Source organism: Giraffa tippelskirchi, chromosome 2, assembly GCF_054371585.1.
Source record: "Giraffa tippelskirchi isolate mGirTip1 chromosome 2, T2T-mGirTip1v1.2.pri, whole genome shotgun sequence".
Classification (NCBI taxonomy): Eukaryota; Metazoa; Chordata; class Mammalia; order Artiodactyla; family Giraffidae; genus Giraffa; species Giraffa tippelskirchi.
In genome coordinates this window covers 91,999,488-92,020,193 of record NC_137276.1, presented here as the reverse complement: position 1 = coordinate 92,020,193, position 20,706 = coordinate 91,999,488, and the positions used below count along the sequence as shown (strand labels likewise).

The window sequence follows — 20,706 nt, the reverse complement described above, 5'->3', positions numbered from 1 at the left end:
AGGTAATAACCATGAGGATGGAGAGAAAAGAGCAGCTATAGGAGATGACATTGCATCACGGCTTGAGAACTACATGTGGGGGTTGAAGAAAAGGAGAAATCGAAGATGACTCATGTGATTGTGACCTCTATTATTTACTAGTAATAAGTGTAGAAATAATCATATGATGATACTTCAGCCAAAAATGATGACTTCCTTCACTTAGTGGCACTAAGGAAGTGTCATTGGAAAATTATCTTCTGACAACCCCAGAGATACTGTTTAAGAATCCACTGGTGTTTGATTAAGTTATTGAGGTGATTCAAAATACATTTGAATCGGTTCTACTGAGATGGATGAAACTGGAGCCCATTATACAGAGTGAAGTAAGCCAGAAAGAAAAACAACAATACAGTATACTAATGCATACATATGGAATTTGAAAGATGGTAACGATAACCCTATATGCGAGACAGAATAAGACACACAGATGCATAGAACAATTTTATGGACTCTGAGGGAGAAGGTGAGGGTGGGACGTTCTGGGAGAATAGCATTGAAACATGTATATTATCATATGTGAAACAGAACACCATTCCATGTTCGATGCATGAGACAAGGGCTCAGGGCCGGGGCAATGGGATGACCCAGAGGGATGGGATGGGGAGGGAGGTGGGTGGGGGGTCCAGGAAGGGGAACACATGTAAACCCATGGGTGATTCATGTCAATGTATGGCAAAAACTATTACAATATTGTAAAGTAATTAGCCCCCAACTAAAATAAATAAATTTATTAAAAAAAAAAAAAGAATCCACTGGTGTTTGATTAAGTTATTGAGGTGGGGGAAGTGGTTTGTGTGTGTTGAATTCAGAAAGCATTTATCTAGCAGTGTTGGAGAATGTGAATGCCTGCTTAGCCTCTCAGTCATGTCTGTTTCTTTGCAACTCCATGGACTGTAGCCCACCAGGCTCCTCTGTTTGCAAGATTACTGGAGTGGGTTGCCATTTCCTCCTCCAGGGGATCTTCTCGACTTAGGGATCGAACCTGCGTCTCCTTTGTCTCTGGCATTGACAGCTGGATGCTTTACCACTGAGCCACCTGGGAATCTCTACCAATGGTGGACTACAGCTTAAAGAAGGAAAGCAAAGATCACAAAAGCTGCATTGATCATTGTCTCACAGCTTATTCTGCAATATGTGCAGACCCTGGGGTTTTAGCTCCTGGATTCCTTGCTATGGATACCTGCATTTCTCTGATACTGTCAACTTGAGCTTTGCTTCGTATTCTCAGTCAAGTCTCCTTATGGGGACTCTATATTACCCCATAATGGCTTTTTTCTTTCCAGTGAGGAATAAATGAAATCAATGAGCTGTGACTAATATCTATGGTTCTTAGGCAAGCATCTATGTGCTCATTCTCCAGAAAAGACAAACATATTATTTTGCAAAAAAATTCCCAATCAAAAGTCCCTCTTTGGCTGGAAATCATCAGCTTACTTTTAAATGTTCTGATTAAAAAGGGAGAGAAAAAGAAAACTTCCCTCGAGGGTCCTGAAAGAGGTAGGAGCTTTGTGTGATAAATACACAGTCATCTATTTGAGAAGGGAATAAAGACTGTATGCTGGCTGATTCCTGGCTTCTCTTCTTGCTCCTTTGAAGTTCTTCCCTGGAGACCTGGATTTCCTGACAGCACTCAGCACATAGTAGGCCCTCAACTAACACTTATGGAACCATATCAAAGCATCTCCTTCAGGCGGTGTTGCAGGTTCTCCCTTCTGCACTGCCAGCCCTGCTAAATCTACACCTGGTCTCTGCTGGCATTTCCTCCACTAATTTATTGCCCTCTGCAAGAAAGCTCACCTCTTCTGGTACCGGTCCTTGCATCCTTTTTTTTTTTTAAATCATCTTTTAAAAGTATTTTTATTTTATTTGTTTAGGTCACACCATGCAGCATGTGGGATCTTAGTTTCCAGACCAGGGATCAAACCTGTGCCCCCTGCAGTGAAAGCGCAGAGTCTTAACCACTGAGCCACCAGGGAAGCCTCACCCCTTCATTCTTGGAGGAACACTTTTGTCTCAGCTATGTGTGGGAACGCCTACTGGCCTGTTTGTACTTGTCATAGGCCCTATAACCCGAGTCACAGGAGTGGGAATGTACTCCTGGAAAGAACCGACCTTAAGCACCCCTACAGGCAGAACTGCAACCGGAAGGCTGTATGCCCGTTAAGTTTTGCTGCGAGTAGTCAAAGCCAGTTTTGAGATCATGCTCTGTTTTAAAAAATGTTGGTTCATTCATTAACTCTTGGCCACATTCCTTAAAAAATATCAGCTATGGAGGGGCACAAGACCTGGCAAGTTTGCACCTAGAGAGCTGTACTGTCTTTGCAGCCTATCCAGCTGTACTGCACACTAAGGATCTTGACCACGAATTTCCTCTTGTCAAATGAAATAAAGATGGATATACTGTCATAAATAGTGGTTCCTGCCATCCTGGTGCTGCCAACGGTTGTCTCCTGTTGCTCCAGAGGTGTGAGTTGAATAGGGAAAGACCTGGATCCATTTTGAGAAGCTATCAACCGTGAGGGCTTCCTTGAGTGTCTGGATTCCTGATGGTGCTGCCTCCAGAAAAGCAGGGACCCAGGACAGTTTGCTTTGGCAGTCTGATGTGTAATCCATTCTCTTTGGTCTTTCCAACTTTAAGTACAATTCTAGGCCATTCCAAGTGATTCCTTCACTCAGTCTTGGGTGTCCTGCAGGGGAGGTTGTTTTTCTGTAAAAGACCTCCATTCCAGGATAGAGAACTCTGCTGACATCTAACAAATTCTTTGGGTTCCACAAGTAGTTTGACCACTGCCCCCCACTCATCCAGTTAGGTGTCATATCAGTCATTTGACAACCTGAACAGAGCTAATTGCTCAATGAGGTGCTTGAGGGAGCTCTGCCAATGTGGATGGATGGATATGTAATAAAGCAAGCATAGTAATATGTTAATGGTATTATCTAGGTATTGGTTATGATCCCCTCGTGGCTCAGAGGTAAAGAATCCGCCTGCAATGCAAAAGACGCAGGAGACTCGGGTTTGATCCCTAGGTCAGGAAGATCCCCTGGAGGAGGAAATGACAACCTACTTCAGTATCTGTGCTGGGGAAATCCTATGGACAGAGGAGCTTGACAGGCTACAGTCCATGGGGTTGCAAAGAGTTGTACATGACTGAGCACACACAGATATTGGGTATATAGATGTTTACTGTATAATATTTTAAACTTTGCTATCTATTAGAAAATTTTCATAGCGAAACGTTGGAAAAGAGAAAAAAAATTCCCTTCAAGTGTCTAGCACTGTGAGTGGTGATGAGCTATCTTTAGCTGTTCTACCAGGTTTTCAGAGAAGCCTGTAGACCTAGGAAGGGGAACATCATAGTGGCAGAGCATGCCAAGTCTCAGAGATACTTGTTGAAGGAAACAGACAAGTTTCAGAATGATGCCTAAAACATGACACCATTTACATAAAATAAAAACAAATAAAAACTTTAAGTAGTTTTATGTGCAGATAGTGTATGTGGCATCAAAAAAGGATACATACCTTTTTTTGTGTAGGATACACATCACATGCTCACAGCAATTACCTCTAGAAGGTAAAGATTTTACTCTTACTTGCTTTCAAAATTTGTAGGAAACTAGCTATGTAATACTTAAATGGTTAAAAATTAATTTAAAAGGAAGAAGTAGACCAGAACATGGGTTTGGGCATTCAACAGATCTCTTCTGAATTTCATCTCAGGAACATATTGTATCTTTGGGCAAGTCAGCCTTTTTTTGTCTTACTTTCCTTATTTGTGAAATGAGTTAATACTATTTTTATGTTACTATGTTTTGAAGATTGAAAGCGTTATATAAAGTGAATGGTACCTAGTGGATAGCCTGTACATAGTAACTGTTATTATCACTAAGCCTGGAGCACAAACCTTCAGTGCTATATTCATAGAGGCATAATTAATGATAGGATGTGGGAGAAAGTAATTCTCAGGAAGACTTGGAGCTCTTGTGTTGTTTCTAGATCCAATATGCCATGAATTGCAGAGAGAATCTCTGGTAAAATATTAATGGGTCAGCCTGAGAAGGTGATGCTGGAAACGCTGATTCTACATTTCTTGTTTCTCTTTGCTGTCCAACATGCTACACAATATAGGGAGTTTCTAAGAGTTAGTGAGGTTGCATCATTCTTCCTGAACAACTGAAACAGCTTTCTGTTTGTCTATGATTTCCACTCTCTCTAATCTGTTCTCTGCAATGACATGTTTTCATCTTGAAAGAAAACAACCCTTTCTTAAAACCATGGGATGGCTGCTATGAGAGTAGCATTTAGGAGTATCTCACATCCTGACCTTTTTTGCTCCAAAGAACATAGCTTTTTAGGGATGGGTTGCAGCAGCCGTATTTGTGTTAGTTGATCTTACTTGCTTACATGGTGGTGGACATCTGACACAAACTTGGCTCATTCGGAGTTGAGATGGAGAGATGCTAGTCTTAGGCTGGTTGCTGGAACTGAAGCAATGTCCAAAGGGAATATGGAAGCCTTGAGTGTTAGAAAGGCAGAGGTGAGACTAGAGAAGGGAGGTATTTTCTGATAGCTTTCTATTCTTGGTCCAGGCCCCTATGAAGCTCAGCCATGTTTCTGCTTTTTGGTTCTAGATTTTCTGCGTTCATATAATACATTCTATTCCCTCCTTCATTTCATTTTTTTCTTGAGTAACGTTAAGTGGGATTTTGTTACGTCCAAACAAAAAAGCTTGGCCTAGGCTTTTGGCCTGAAACTCAGACACTTTAGCATAGTCTGCAGTGTTATGGTCTTATGCCTACCTTCACCTCCATTTTTCCTCTGATCCTTCTTGATCTGCACCATATATAATTCAGCTCTGATCAATTTCCTTCCCTTGCTTGGCTCCTTTAAGTTTCAGCTCCTCTAGAAGAGACCCTGGTATCTTCCCAGTCTGTGAGATATCCCTTTCTTATATGTACTTGTTATACTGGTATTACACTTGCTGGTTTAATTGTTCCTTCTCTGCTAGACTTCATGGATGATCAAGACTAGATCTAGGTCTTATTCATAACTCTATGCCTGAGCTAAATCCTTAAAAGATACCAATAAATAGCAAATGAAATGAATGAAATAATATGTTTAAAATAAAATGAGAGAATTGGTATAGAAACTAGATTAGAAAGCCTAAGCTTTAGAGTAAAGCAAAGTAAAGACCATAGGATTTGGAGTCCGACTACTGCATAGGTGAAACCTGCCTACATGGTAGGGTCTTGAGAATTAAAGGAGACAATCTTTGTAAACCAGGTAGTATATTGGCCTGTGATATTAAATCCTTAATAAGGATTTAATAATTAGTAGGTATATTTATTTATTGTTCCTATATTTAGGGAGTCAGTGAAACATGGCTAAGACTCTTAAAATTGTAGGAATATATGACTTCATAGGGGCTTCCTTGGTGGCTCAGACGGTAAAGCGTCTGCCTGCGATGCAGGAGACCTGGGTTCAATCCCTGGGCTGGGGAGATCCCCTGGAGAAGGAAATGGCAACCCACTCCAGTACTCTTGAGCCTGGAAAATTCCATGGACTGAGGAGCCTGGTAGGCTACAGTCCATGGGGTCGCAAAGAGGCGGACACGACTGAGCAACTTCACATGACTTCATAAAGCACCTCAAAATTCCAAAGGCAACCATTTCCTAAGCTGAAGGAGTTTAAGTGGGAATACCCTTGTATGAAGGCTGTTTGCAGGCACATCACAGAGTAAGCTCTGATTACCATTAGGGCAAAGCTGTTTTACAGAGCTTCCTTTATGTATGAACTATAAGGACTTATTGCCAGCTCAGAATGTGGCTGTTTCTTAACAGCCTGCCTTTGAGAGGTCCAGGTTTCCTCAACAACCCACAGTCCAGGAGCAGTAGCCCCTCAAGGTGACCTGACCCCATCCACAACTATAGATGCTGGAACAAAGACCTGATCTACAGAGGGTCACACCTCAGAGCCCATGGCCCCATGGAGAGTTAACAGTGTGAATTGGAAAGTAACACCTCAATTAAGGTTCAGTTCCTAAGAAGCCTCATTGTACTTCCTGGACTGGATTCTCTGAGACGGTCCCGAATTCTTAAAACAAATTTCCTTTTCTTAAGCTAACTTGAGAGGATTTTGATTTGCCTATTGATTTTCAAGTAAAAAAACTGGCACTAAGTACCCAGTGCTTTAAATATATCACCCATACAAGGGGTGTTGTTTTCTTCCTTTAGGACATGAGGAAACTGAGGTATAGGCATTATATAACTTGCCAATCCTAATATAATGACATATTTACAATTAGAGGCAGAGCCAGGATCTGAACTGTGGCCATCTGCAGTTCAGACTTTCTCCACCAATCACGCTGTCAAGTTTATGCTAATTGACACAGATTCAAAATACCAATATAAAAGGATATGAGGTTTAAGTGAATCCTGTAATCTATTTTTAATATCACTGCAAACACACAAAAACAAAAGCTTATGAAATCATTCTCAAATGTTTAATTAAAATCCATATAGCATTTAACATGTATAGATGTTTAAACTCTTTCAGTGACTCATATTTTAAAATCCTTTTACACAACATTTTGAGGCTAACTTCATGCCAAAAATCTACAAATGTACAGTTTAACACAAAAATACATTTGGAGTCCATTCCAATGCAAGTTGAAAACACTTTAATTGCAGACAATGTATAGATATTTAAAAAACAAAAGCTACAAAATGAGCACATAAAAGTCTTCCCTTTTGAATTTTTAATAAAATACTGCTCTGTATAAGATCTAATGAAAAATTCCAGTTACTTATAAAATACTTATGTGAGAAAAAAAGGAATTAAGATCTGTATGTATGAATTATATTTACTTATATTGTTTAAATGAAAAAAATGTTGAACATGTTGATACAGTACACTATCTATTACTCATATATCAAAATAGATGCAAACACTCAAGCAATTGGATGCAGGCAAAAGAAAATACGAGACTTAAGGCCAAAAAAGCCCCTAAGTTCCAAAACAAACAAAAAATTCACTCCTATTACTTCATGAGAAAACAGTATGAAGATTTGGCTCCAATTACTAAAACATCTACAGGCATTTAATTATTTGGCCTGGGCAATTTACTGGACGTCAACTGCTGAAATAACAGCAATAGGTGTATTGTTGGAAAAAAATTAATTTTTATAGGTTTAAGTATGTAAAACTTTATCTACTGGAAACCAGAGTCTCCATCACGAATTGCACTTGAGATGGCTGAATGCACTGATTGAGCAAGGCATTATTGTTGGTTCACTGACACACACAAACAAACACAAAAGCAGCTATGGATTTCTGATATTCTTAACTTTGGAGACTATTATCTGTGTTTTCCTTTCTCTAAAAGATGCATCAGTGGTGTTGAAGATAAGTCAGTGAAACTCCAGCCTCTCCTTGTTCTGATCATCATGGTCTCTTACTGCTCCCTGGCGGAAGATGGAGCAATCTGAGGGAAATACGAGCCAGCTCTGTCTGAAACATATTCATTTCTAGAATTTTTAAGCATTATCCTAACTAGGAAAGGAAGCTCCTGCAAAAAAGACTGCTTCACTGACAAAGTTTATAAGATATACATAAAGAACACTGCCAGTTCAAGTTCTGTCACTCTCTAGAAAAATGATAAGGAAAATTCTGTGATTCATTTTCTTTTTTTTTTCCAAAGGTAGAGAATGTCTGTCATTTCTCTCCAATAAATGAATTGGAAGTAAAACCAAAGCAAGTACCTGATCATGAAAAAGGAAATTAACAACAAAAACCTGCACCAAGAGTTCTTCATCTCTCCCACCAATAGGAAAAAAAAGATCAAACTTTTGTTTTTCAGGTCTAAAAGAACTACTTATCCCTCTGAACAGCAAGGAAAGTCTTAAATTGAAACCAAAGTACACATAGAGATGAAATTAATTTTTTAGGCAACTGAGTCTCAGGCGTTTAAGATGTGAGTCTGCATGATGTTTAAATCAATTAATACAGTCTATCTGTAAAATTATAAGACTCAGGTAATGTATTGGAAATGGTGAAAAGGACTGAAAGGACCAAGCTTCAAAATTCACTTAATCTGCTCAAAAAAAAAAAAAAAAAGAGAAAACTTTATTGAACAAGGTTATCTAGAAATAATGTTTGAATAAGGAGAAGAAAGTTTAAATAGATTTAACTGCTCTTGTGATGCAGAAACATGAAGCATTTGGGGTAACCTGCTCTTCTGTGCCCTACGCAGTCCATGGTTTCCACACAAAGTCCACAACAGATTCAACAGTTGAATGGGCATATTTCTAAATTTGGGGTAGTCTGAGTCTGTGTCATCCACAAAGGAAAAACTGTAAGTTTCCCAAATCTATCAGTGGATCTAGACTCCTCAAGACTGTCATGAGATACAAACAGTCTCTGCTTCTTACAATCTCTCCAGAGAGGGCACATCTATTGCTCTCAGGCCCATCTCTGGAATAGGTGTACAAGGTGAAGAAAATATAGACGAATGCATGACACTATCTTGTCATTATGGATTTCTCTCCCATTTTAATCTCTCTTTAGTCTTGAGTTGCTTTAGGAGAAGAATGAAAACACTTTTATTGCCTAGGCATCTAGAATTGTCAGTTTGCTTTGTTTGAATATTGAGGAAACCTCCTTATATGGGTTCAGTGGCACTATGCTTATCAAAGTTTCTCTTGAAGTTTTTGGAAGATGGCATGTGCTCCTTCTTCGGTGCTTTAATAAAGAAGTGGGCTGTACACTGTTTATATAGGGTGGTCACAGAGAAATGATGAGTGAGGCAATTCTTGAATGCCGGAGTTTGTACAGTTACATAAGGTGAAAAATATCATACACTTTAAAGTAGTAGAGGTTAACATAATCTTATTGTCACAATTCAAATTTTTGGATTTCTATAAAAGACGTTTCCTTAAAAAAAATAGCTTTGTGAGGCAAAAAGGACAAACTCTGAGAATTACTTGAGCCTCATTACTTCAGATCCTACTACAGAGAAACATGTATTCCCAAAAACGAGATGTTGGGAACCAACGAACATCTGAATCTAGGAAAATTAATAGAAAATAAAATCACAGAAACTCACATGACTATCATAAATGACAGATAATGAACACTTATCTCATACTAAAGGCACTACTAATATACAAATATCCTATTACCACTTAGAGAAACTCTAACATTTAGCAGTTAGAGAAAGAAATCCATTTAACTCAATACTAGCGTTTCAGAAAACAAATAGACTAAGACTCATGGCAGAGTTTTCAATGAGCCAAATGAAACTAGATATAATAATAAGCAGCTCCATACAAAGATTGTGGTTCCTACTTTTAAAATACTTTTAAAAAAGTATGATAACTTACTTCCTTAAAAATATAAGCATATCACAAAAACTAAAGCATAAATATATATATATGTATATAAATCCAGGCCTTGGTACCGCTGATAAACTTTCATAAACTCTGATATAATTTCAATAGCCACAGATTGAATAACACACACCCACACATGACATGTACAGACAAAATGCCAGAGTCACTGCACAGTTCCGCATAAAGATAAAAGTATGGAAAGAGAATGAGGACTGGCATTTGTCATGTAAATAATGCATATTATATACTAATTGTGCCTGTGCAAACCTTGGAATTTTTAAAAATTTAGAATTTCATTGTCCCAGGAAACACTACACATGGACCAACAATGGAGCTGTCATGTATGTTTAAGTAAGCAAGTAAAAAGCTAAACAAAAGGATAATACATTTTAATTAATGACATGATTAATATTTTATACTTCTATCAGAAGATTAATTTGTAATCATTATACCCTGTAGATTTTGAAACTTCATTTTTTATTAGAGGTTAACTAATGCTGGTTCTTGAATAATCTAAAAAATTGTAATTATTTCCTCAAATCTAGATCGCTATGTATAGTTCTAAGCAGTTAAATGAAATATTCTGATCAGTATTCTGAAATTGCTTTGGTACAAAATGGAGAATAAAGCAAAACTGGGAGCACCACCACAACGTGATCACGTCACAACAGGTCTAAAGGACCCTCAGAGATAACAGAAGTTAAAATACTTATAAAGAAGTGCCACTCTCCTGACAACTCTATTACATCATTAAAAAGAGAAATAAAATCTACATTCAGTAAATTATACTTGAGGGAGGCCCAATTTTCATGCTCCATTTAATTATCCCTCAATGATAGTGTAAAAAAAAAGTTTATTATTATTGCAGTACCATGTCTAATTCATAGTTCAGGATGCTTTTAATGACAAGGCCAGTGGTTAGAGTGGTACATGTGAATGCTCAGTCCACTGATAGTATCTTAACACAAGGTTTTAGTTTTTTTTTTTTTTACAGCTTTATTGAGGTATAATTGATGTAAAACAAACCGCACACACTTAAGATGCACAATTTGATTTACAGTCTTTTAAATAGCATGAAAAGTGCCTGACAACTAGAAAATTAAAAAATTTAATTGAAACGTATTGTTTTAAAATAGTACATTGTAATTTCTTGTGAGACACAGATATGGATTTATAAAAAGGTGGGAGGAAAGGAAAGAAATTTAATTCCAAGTACCAAATTTATTCAGAAGGTTTAGAAACGCCAAAATTGACAGCCAGTTTTCTTGATTTTCTTCTTGAAGAGCTTGGTGCTGACTTCTGGTGAGGCATACTATGGCCTGGGGAGGCAGCTGCAACTTGAAAAGAAGATGCAGGTTGAGGGATCTGAGAGGACGGTAAAGAAGCTGATGAAGTCTCCTGTGGAATTCCTTTGGTGACATCAGAAGATGCTGACTGGCTAGTGTGAAGCGGGGTGACTTGATAACTCTGGGCCTCCTTATTCTCAAAGTTCTTTTTGTTTGCAACTCTTTTTTTAGTTACCTTTGAGGAATAAAAGAATAATTAATTAACAATGTAGGCAAAAAAAAAACTAGTGTCAGAAAATACCATAAATCATGCTGCTAATACTTGTCAAGCACTGCTGACTTGTGACTTTCACTTATAATCTCCAAACCAGACTTTAGAAATTCAAGAAATCTAGTTATGAATAAGATATTTTAAATTTATCCATAATTTCAGTAGGAAGAAAATTTATATTCCTGATTTTAAATCACTGTTTTAGAAGAGGATATTATTACTTGCTACAATTATTTATTAGAACACAAACTCAGACAGCAGGAACTAGGTTAGACTGTTCACCAGTGGTCAAAATATATTCTCAGTACCCACTCCAGTACTGATCAGGCTTCTACTTGGCACTGAGTATGGCACTGAATAAATAAAATTTTATCAATAGCTTTTGAACAGTAAAAAATTCTCTTAAAAATATAGCAATTCTCTTCTAGGTCTCACCTGTAGAGGTATGAACTGATTGTGCACACCAGCTGGCATTCCCCCAGCCATGGGCATGGTCCCAGCATATGATGTATGATGGAAGGGCTTCCCAGGAACTGGCATCGGTGGTCCCCATGGCACTGAGCCAAAGAGATGAGATGATGAAGGCATGATATTAGCTATTAAAAATCATGGAAAAGCTATTTTAGTAAAATGGCATCATTAAAGCCCTGAAATTTAAGACCTCCCTTTGCTACTTTTCCTTTTAGCTTATTTCACTTGGGCAAAGAGTATACACTTAAGTTCTGTTTAACCTTGCTTACAACATTCAAAGTCCCCTTAAGGACTGTGAACCACCTACATTCAGCTTATCATTATGCTGTCTGGCCTATGAAGGCCAATATACTGATACAAGCCTTAGGAATATTTGCAATACTATTTTAAAAAAATAATAGGGTCATAAATCTGTCCCTTGGGGGAGAAAAGCTAGGGCAGAAAGAGAGAAATCTTAAGGATCTCACCTGCCCCCAATGCTAAGTTGCTTCCATAGTGATCCCAGCCTACAAAAAAAAAAATCAGAAAAGCTCAAGTCTTGAAATTTGATCACTTTCATATGATACAAACAATCTTTCTTTTCCCTACTCTAACGTTTGTAATTCAAGAATTAAAAAAAAAAATTTCACAGCTTGTTTCTTGCTGAAAGTGCACTGAATCAGTGGTTCCCAAAACTGATTTGTTTATCTGCATCACACGGAAGCTTGTGAAATACAGATTCCTGGGCAAACCTCTAGACCTATACTAATCAGACTCTGAGGGCCCAGGAATCTGTATTGTTAATAAGCTCCACAAGTGATCCTTACACAGTCAGCACCAGTGCAGTATTTGGGAACTACTGCACTGAACAATAACAACCCAGACTCCAGCACATTGCCACCAAAGAAGGTCTGTACTGTGCTCAAAGCATTTTTTTAGAGAGAGAAAAAAGCAGACAGAATTTAAGACTATATAGCTTAACTAAAACTCAGCTACGTTTGAGACAAGCTTGTGAGTATACCTTGAGGTAACCTATATGTACTAATTACTTAAAACTAATTTATATATAGTTGTTGGATTTTTTGATGTGGGTCATTTTTAAAATTTTTACTGAATTCATTACAATATTGCTTCTGTTTTTATGTTTTTGGTTTTTTGGGCCATCAGGCAGGTGGCATCCTAGCTCCCCAACCAGGTATTGAACCTGCATTGGAAGGTGAAGTGTTAACCAATGCACCGCCAGGGAAATCCCCCAGATTCATTTTTGAAAGTGAAAAAGCAATCAAAATAGATTTTCTAAGTTATAGTGGACTTACTACCTTGAGTTATACGAACACATCAGATTTATTGTGTCATAAAAATTTTATGACTAACCATTGTTCATACAGGCAATGGAACGCCAGTGTAGTATAGTAACAAAATTGTGGGTTTTATTATCAGATAGATTTGCTTTTGAATACCAGTACTGCTACTTAGTAAGTTATGGCCTTAGACAAATTGCATTTTTTAAACAAATCAAAGTAAGAATAATTATACACATACATATTGTAATAAAAAGGGTTTTCAACAAAATATAGCAGTCATCTGGTTCATCTCAGGTTTAACTGTTTTAGCTATTTATTTGCACACTGTTCAATAATTTGCTTATACTATTAGCTGATTTTTCAACTTTAGGCATTTTTAGACTAAAACTACTATGATAGATCAAAATTCAGTTCTTTTATACCACCCTTCACTACTTGCCCTGTCCTCCCAATATATTATAATATTTGTTTAAAAAATATAGTGTTTATGGTATGTCACTATATAAATATTATCACTTCAAAGCCAAGTAGGGTACTCTGATTATGTTTTTTTCCCTTGTAAAACTGAAAAAACTCTTTTAAGAGTAATTACCTTTTAATAGCACCTTTAGTCTTCTATACACCTATCCTTCATGTTTCTTTCCAAATGCTGCCCATCTATCAGATCATTATCTCCCCTGCCAAGACCTTCCTTTGCCCTTTCAATTGAGACCAGTTACTTTCTACACCTGCCAAGCAGCTGGCATTCTGGAATTTCCATTCATTGCATAAGTATATTAGGTATTGTGCAGTTTAGTTTCATGTGTATGTATGAAAGTCACTCAGTTGTGTCTGATTCTTTGCAACCTCATGGAAAATTTTCCAGGCCAGAATACTGGAGTGAGTAGACTTTCCTTCTCCAGGGGATCTTCCCAACCCAGGATCGAACCCAGGTCTCCCTCATTACAGGCAGATTCTTTACCAGCTGAGCCACAAGAGAAGCCCAAGAATACTGGAGTGGGTAGCTTATCTCTTCTCCAGGGGATCTTCCCGACCCAGGAATCGAACCAGGGTCTCCTGCATTGCAGGCAGATTCTTTACCAACTGAGCTATCAGGGACGTCCTTAGTTTCATGGTTTTCTTTAAAACAAACAAACAAAAACAACTATTGCTTTGCTTTTTGGAGCGCAGAATTAAGTAACTTCTAAAGAACAGTGCATAATAAGTAAATTCGCCCGTCTGAGATGTCTTCATTCTACCCTTGCACTAGATTCACACTTTGGCTTTAGAGAGAAATCTAAGATGAAACTAATTCTGTCTCAGGATTTTGAGGTAATCAATGTTCAACTGCTTTCTACCTTCTAGTCTCTGTTCAATGATGCAATAACATTCTGATTTTTAATCTTTTATTTGTATTTTTCCTTCATCTCTGACCTCTCTTTATTCAGTTCAGTTCAGTCCAGTCACTCAGTTGTGTCTGACTCTTCGCTACCCCATGGACTGCAAGATGCCAGGCTTCCCTGTCCATCACCAACTCCTGAAGTTTACTCAAACTCATGTCCATTGAGTCGGTGATGCCATCCAACCATCTCATCCTCTGTCATCCCCTTCTCCTTCCATCTTCAACATTTCCCAGCATCAGGGTCTTTACAAATGAGTCAGTTCTTCGCATCAGGTGGCCAAAGTATTGAAGTTTCAGCTTCAGCATCAATCTTTCCAATGAATATTCAGGATTGATTTTCCTTTAGGATGGACTGGTTGGATCTCCTTGCAGTCCAAGGGACTCTCAAGAGTCTTCTTCAACAACACAGTTCAAAAGCATCAATTCTTTGGTGCTCAGCTTTATTGTCCAATTCTCACATCCATACATGACTACTGGAAAAACCATAGCCTTGACAAGTTGGACCTTTGTTGGCAAAGCAATGTCTCTGCATTTTAATATGCTGTCTAGGTTGATCATAACTTTTCTTCCGAGGAGCAAGCGTCTTCTAATTTCATGGCTGCAGTCACCATCTGCAGTGATTGTGGAGCCCCAAAATATAAAGTCTGTCACTATTTCCCCATCTGTTTTCCATGAAGTGATGGGACCAGATGCCATGATCTTAGTTTTCTGAATGCTGAGTTTTAAGCCAAGTTTTTCACTCTCCTCTTTCACTGTCATCAAGAGGCTCTTTAGTTCTTCTTTGCTTTCTGCCATAAGTGTGGTGTCATCTGAGTATTTGAGTATTGATACATCTCCCGGCAATCTTGATGCCAGTTTGTGCTTCATCCAGCCCAGCATTTCGCATATGTACTCTACCTATAAGTTAAATAAGCAGGGTGACAATATACAGCCTTGATGTACTCCTTTCTCAATTTGGAACAGTCTGTTATTCCGTGTCCAGTTCTAATTGTTGCTTCATGACCTGCATACAGATTTCTCAGGAGGCAGTTCAGGTGGCCTGGTATTCCCATCTCTTTCAGAATTTTCCACAGTTTATTATGATCCACACAGTCAAAGGCTTTGGCATAGTCAATAAAACAAATGTTTTTCTGGAATTCTTTTGCTTTTTCGATGATCCAGTGGATGTTGGCAATTTGATCTCTGGTTCCTCTGCCTTTTCTAAAACCAGCTTGAACATGTGGAGATTCATGGTTCATGTACTGTTGAAGTCTGGCTTGGAGAATTTTGAGCATTACTTTGCTAGCGTGTGAGATGAGTGCAACTGTGTGGGAGTTCGAGCATTCTTTGGCCTTGCCTTTCTTTGGGATTGGAATGAAAACTGACCTTTTCCAGTCCTGTGGCCACTGCTGAGTTTCCAAATTTGCTGGCATATTGAGTGCAGCACTTTCACAGCATCATCTTTTAGGATCTGGAATAGCTCAACTGGAATTCCATCACCTCCACTAGCTTTGTTCGTAGTGATATTTCCTAAGGCCCGCTTGACTTCACATTCCAGGATGTCTGGCTCTAGGTGAGTGATCATACCATTGTGATTATCTGGGTCGTGAAGATCTTTTTTGTACAGTTTTTCTGTGTATTCTTGCCCCCTCTTCTTAGTATCTTCTGCTTCTGTTAGGTTCATACCATTTCTGTCCTTTATTGTGCCTGTCTTTGCAAGAAAATTTCCCTTGGCATCTCTAATTTTCTTGAAGAGATCTCTAGTCTTTCCCATTCTGTTGTTTTCCTCTACTTCTTTGCATGGATCACTGAGGAAGGCTTTCTTGTCTCTCCTTGTTATTCTTTGGAACTCTGCATTCAGATGGGTTTATCTTTCCTTTTCTCCTTTGCCTTTCACTTCTCTTTTCATAGCTGTTTGTAAGGCCTTCTCAGACAACTGTTTTGCCTTTTTGCATTTCTTTTTCTTGGGGATGGTCTTTATCACTGCCTCTTGTACAATGTCATGAACCTCCGTCCATAGTTCTTCAGGCACTCTGTCTATCAGATCTAATCCCTTGAATCTATTTGTCACTTCCACTGTATAATCGTAAGGGATTTGATTTAGGTTTTACCTGAATGGTCTAGTGGTTTTCCCTACTTTCTTCAATTTAAGCCTGAATTTGTCAATAAGGAGTTCATGATCTGAGCCACAGTCAGCTCCTGGTCTTGTTTTTGCTGACCATATAGAGCTTCTCCATTTTTGGCTGCAAAGAAGATAATCAATCCGATTTCGGGATTGACCATTTGGTGATGTTCATGGGTAGAGTCTTCTCTTGTGTTATTGGAAGAAAGTGTTTGCTATGACCAGTGCGTTCTCTTGGCAAAACTCTGTTAGCCTTTGCCCTACTTCATTTTATACTCCATGGCCAAACTTGCCTGTTCCTACTTTTGCATTCCAGTCCCCTATAATGAAAAGGACATCTTTTCTGGGTGTTAGTTCTGAAAGGTCTTGTAGGTCTTCATAGAATCATTCAACTTCAGCTTCTTCAGCATTACTGGTCAGGGCTTAGACTTAGATTACTGTGAAATTGAATGGTTTGCCTTGGAAATGAACAGAGATCATTCTGTCATTTTAGAGATTGCATCCAAGTACTGCATTTCAGACTCTATTGTTGACTATGATGGCTGCTCCATTTCTTCTCAGGGATTCCTGCCCACAGTAGTAGATATAATGGTCATCTGAGTTAAATTCACCCATTCCGGTCCATTTTAGTTTGCTGATTCCTAAAATGTCAATGTTCACTCTTGCCATCTCCTGTTTGACCACTTCCAATTTGCCTTGATTCATGGACCTAACATTCCAGGTTCCTAAGCAATATTGCTCTTAACAGCATTGGACTTTACTTCCATACCAGTCACATTGACAACTGAGTGTTGTTTTTGCTTTTTTTGTTATTTCTCTTTATTACTGGTATTCTAAATTGCAAGGCAATCTGTGTTTCATTTAGTGTTAAGCATCTGGTGGCCCTTTCAGTTTACAGATGCATGTCCCTTGGTCAGAAGAAACTATTTGATAACTTTCCTCTTTTCCATGATCTCTGGTCTCTTTTTCTGGAACTCCAATTAGACAGGTATTGGATCTATGGACCGTTCCTCTAAATCTCTCTTACTTCTTATTTTCCTCCTTTTATGTTGATCCTTTTCCTGAGATTTCTGTGGCTTTGCTTTACCTATTGAATTTTAAAATTTTGGCTCAACAATTTTTGTTCTCCAATTATTCTTTTATTCATGAATTCTAGTTCTTAATTTTTTTTCTTTGGTTGCAATACTGTTTCACTTCATAAGAATAGTAACCAAAGCTGTCTCTGAAGGTCTCTTCTTTTCAACACTATCTCCAGGTCCCTTTCATTTATCTTTGGTTAGGCTCCTATAGAGATTTGCCTAAAATGTTCAGTGGTTTCTCACAGTCTATTATTTCTTCATATTAAAGAGCAAGACCTTAAAACTATGATTAGAAGCAGTGTCTGTGTTGGCAGGGTGCAAGGCTAGATGACTTGAGATCCTCAGCTTCTCTCTAGGATGACTGAATAGTGAGCCAGCCTTTTGGTTGGGACATCCTCCAAAAGTTGGTGGGTCTTTTGCTTGCAATTCAATGAATTTCTCAAAAAACCATCCTCCAACTTCCTACTGGGCTAAGGCTTGTTACAGCCTGGGAATAGGATGGGAAAAGGAACTTTATGTAACCTCAGTTTCCAGCCTAGTATCTCATTCTCTATTCTGTACCTGGTGTCTCATATGTATGGAGCCTTCTGGAGACCATACCTCCAGGCTTTTGCCTGAAGATGTTAACTGCTTGACTGTGTGGGGGAAGGCTCTGGGGAGGGGTTCCATCACTCTTGCTACAGATGTTGAACTGACCCCCTTTTCAGGACATGCCTCTGATAGCTTCTGACACTTTCAAGTTCTGAATCTCTTGGGAACTGTGAGGGACAATCTGCTCATCTGTCAGTTTGTATCCTTTTTTATACACTCTTCAGTCTGAGCATAACTCTACTCTGTTGCATTGGTTTTTATTTCTCTTCTTTTCTCATCACAAGCTCTTTTCAAATTCTAATATGCTGATACTTCTTCTCTCATCTCTTTGTCCTTACAGGTTCACACTTAAAATAGTTTATTGTTCAGTTTAATGGAGTCTGGGCAAAGAGAAGAGATAACCAGTTTAATACTCCCTGCATTTCTAGATGAATCTGCAGGCTCTGGTTTCAGGCTTACCCCTTACACCTCCTTACATTACCGAGACATTTAGATCATTTTTTGGTTCCCTTGAAGTGATGCTTCTTAAAAGAACTTTCTAAAAACAATAATTCAACAGTAAATATTTAGACGAGAAAGATACCTTACCAGTATGCTGGGGAAAAACTGGAGGAATAGTTCCAGGTGGTACGGCTGGAGGATAACTTGGAAATATTGGTGGAGGCAAAGGGAAATTCACTCCTAAGGAGCCCTATGGAAGTATTTAAAGTTATAAAACAATGCAGCAAAAACATCTAGAGGGATTACTTAAAGATTTAGTAGAGAATTCAAGGACAGTTCTCACCAATTGTTGTATAGCAAAAAGTGCAGCTTTTTCCTTGGCTTCATTTTCAGAATGGCACTGTGGCCCATGTACCAGTAAGCCGTTAGATAATTTTACCTGGCAAACTGTCATTGTCTAAAAAAAGAGAACAGGAATGTTTATGAAGTTATCTGTCCAGGAAGTTGACCTCCTCCTAGAAAGCTTAAACAAGTAGAATAATTTCATCTAACATTCTGTAAAAAAAATTTCAAGAATTCAAAGAAGGACTATTTTCAGTTATGATGCAAAAACTTTAAAACTGTTGCCTTATCTTTCAGTGTTTACAAAGTTAAAATGATCTCTAAGCTAGCTGAAGGGTCAGGAATCCTAATGTAAATGAAAGTCAGCTAAACTTTTTTCTTTACATCTAGGATCAGGAAACTAGGTTTCCTATTTGTTTTTGTATGTAAGATTTTATTGGAGCACAACTGAGTCCACTCTTTTATGGTTTGCCTATACCTACTATAACTGCAGAGGAAAGCAGTTGTGACAGAGACCATATGGCCCACAAAGCCTGAAATATTTACTATCTGGCTGTTTACAGAAAAAATTTGCTGACCCCTGCTTCCTACCATCCTTTACATTGTAGACATTTTGCTAACATGAATTAACTGCCAAAATCTTAAAAACTCAGAAGTTTTGACTGATTTTATATTTACATTTCAGTGACAATTTTTTACAGTATACTTTTTTCCTTTGATAAAAAAGATTTTTAAGAAAAATGATTTTTCAAAAGGTAGTCATATTTATGTAGTAGTATTACTAAGAATAGTATTATTACTATTATTATTAATACTATGTTAGTATCATTATACTAACATAGTATTATTACCATTATTATTAATGGTTGTTTTAGGTAAGACTATGTCAAGAGTTTGGATGTAAAAAGGATAAAACAGATTTCCTGTAGTGGTTTTCAAGGTGTGGTATGGGGACCTCAGAGGTCCCTGAGACCCTTTCCAGAGCTTCAAACTATTTTTATAATAATATGAAAATGTTATTTGCTCTTTTCACTCTCACTTTCTCTTAAGTACAGAGAGAATGAAACGTTCATTAATATAATTTCAAATTCTACAATTGCACTAACTGTGAAGAAAATACCATGTTTTAATGTTGTTTCTAAAAAATATCCACAATGATATGAAAAGGCTATTAAAATTTTCTTCCTTTTTTCCAACTATTCGTGTGAGGTCAGGTTTTCTTCATGTATTTCAAACAAAACCACGTATTACAAGAGATGGATAGTAAGAAGCTGATATGAGAATCTAGCTTCTTCTATTAATCTAGAAGATGGAAGAGACTTGCAAAAATGTAGGGCAATGACATTCTTCTCACTAAATTTTTTCAAAAAGTCATTTTTAATTAACAACTTAATTTTTTTTTCATTTTTAATTTGGTAAATATGGATATAATACAAGTAAACAAAAGTTCTTTGGGGTTCTCAAAAAAAAGATGGGTAGTTTCTGAGACCAAACAGTTTGACATCTGCACTGTACACCAAGACCCCTAGCCCTGTCATCACTCTGAAGAATCCTGTGAGGCAACCTGCTGCCCAAGTTCCTGTCAGTGTCATTGAGGGCTCTGGTTATGCATAAATGGAAAAGCCAGAGGGAGAAGTATTCATCTATGCTTCTCATAAAGTCAAAAATACCAGCTCCACTACATTATTTCCAGCCAAAGATTTTCAGTTGATTTGTTTAAGCTCAGTGATCAATAACTTATGCAAATAGAAGCACGGTAGTATACTATACCTGCGGTGTTCTCAGAAAGGAGAAATCTGGTTGTGGCATTCCAACAAGGGAACAAATTTGAGAAAGTTCAGTTACTGGTGTGGACACAGGAGGAATCTGGCTGGGCCAGCACACACTGTCCATAGACTGAACATTATGGTACTCACTAGCACTGTGAGGCTTGTTCATATAAGGTGCTACAAAAAAAGAGAAAAGGATGTATCTACATTAAATGATACTTCAAACTACACAACTATGGCAGGGCTTTACAGAATAGCAAGT

The 20,706-nt window shown here is 37.9% G+C and overlaps 1 protein-coding gene and 1 non-coding gene across 24 annotated transcripts in view; one reads left to right on the top strand and one right to left on the bottom strand.

The window, feature by feature from the left end:
* Window positions 1-5,468: 5,468 nt before the first annotated feature.
* On the top strand, window positions 5,469-5,541 carry TRNAR-GCG (transfer RNA arginine (anticodon GCG)). The gene has a single exon. It is a non-coding gene; the product is annotated as a tRNA-Arg (tRNA).
* A 982-nt stretch (window positions 5,542-6,523) lies between these two features.
* Window positions 6,524-20,706, bottom strand: part of XRN1 (5'-3' exoribonuclease 1) — a 120,598-nt gene continuing 106,415 nt past the window's right edge. For 15 of the 23 annotated variants that reach the window (XM_081569531.1, XM_081569526.1, XM_081569530.1 and 12 more), the window contains 6 exons: window positions 20,446-20,621; window positions 18,677-18,790; window positions 18,481-18,583; window positions 11,925-11,963; window positions 11,422-11,582; window positions 6,524-10,950 (listed from right to left, as the gene is read on the bottom strand). In XM_081569531.1, coding sequence (XP_081425657.1) covers window positions 10,651-10,950; window positions 11,422-11,582; window positions 11,925-11,963; window positions 18,481-18,583; window positions 18,677-18,790; window positions 20,446-20,621 — 893 coding nt within the window. In that variant the 3' untranslated portion in view covers window positions 6,524-10,650. The remainder of the gene's footprint in view (window positions 10,951-11,421; window positions 11,583-11,924; window positions 11,964-18,480; window positions 18,584-18,676; window positions 18,791-20,445; window positions 20,622-20,706) is intronic. The other 8 variants (XM_081569544.1, XM_081569532.1, XM_081569533.1 and 5 more) reach the window with 4 other exon arrangements.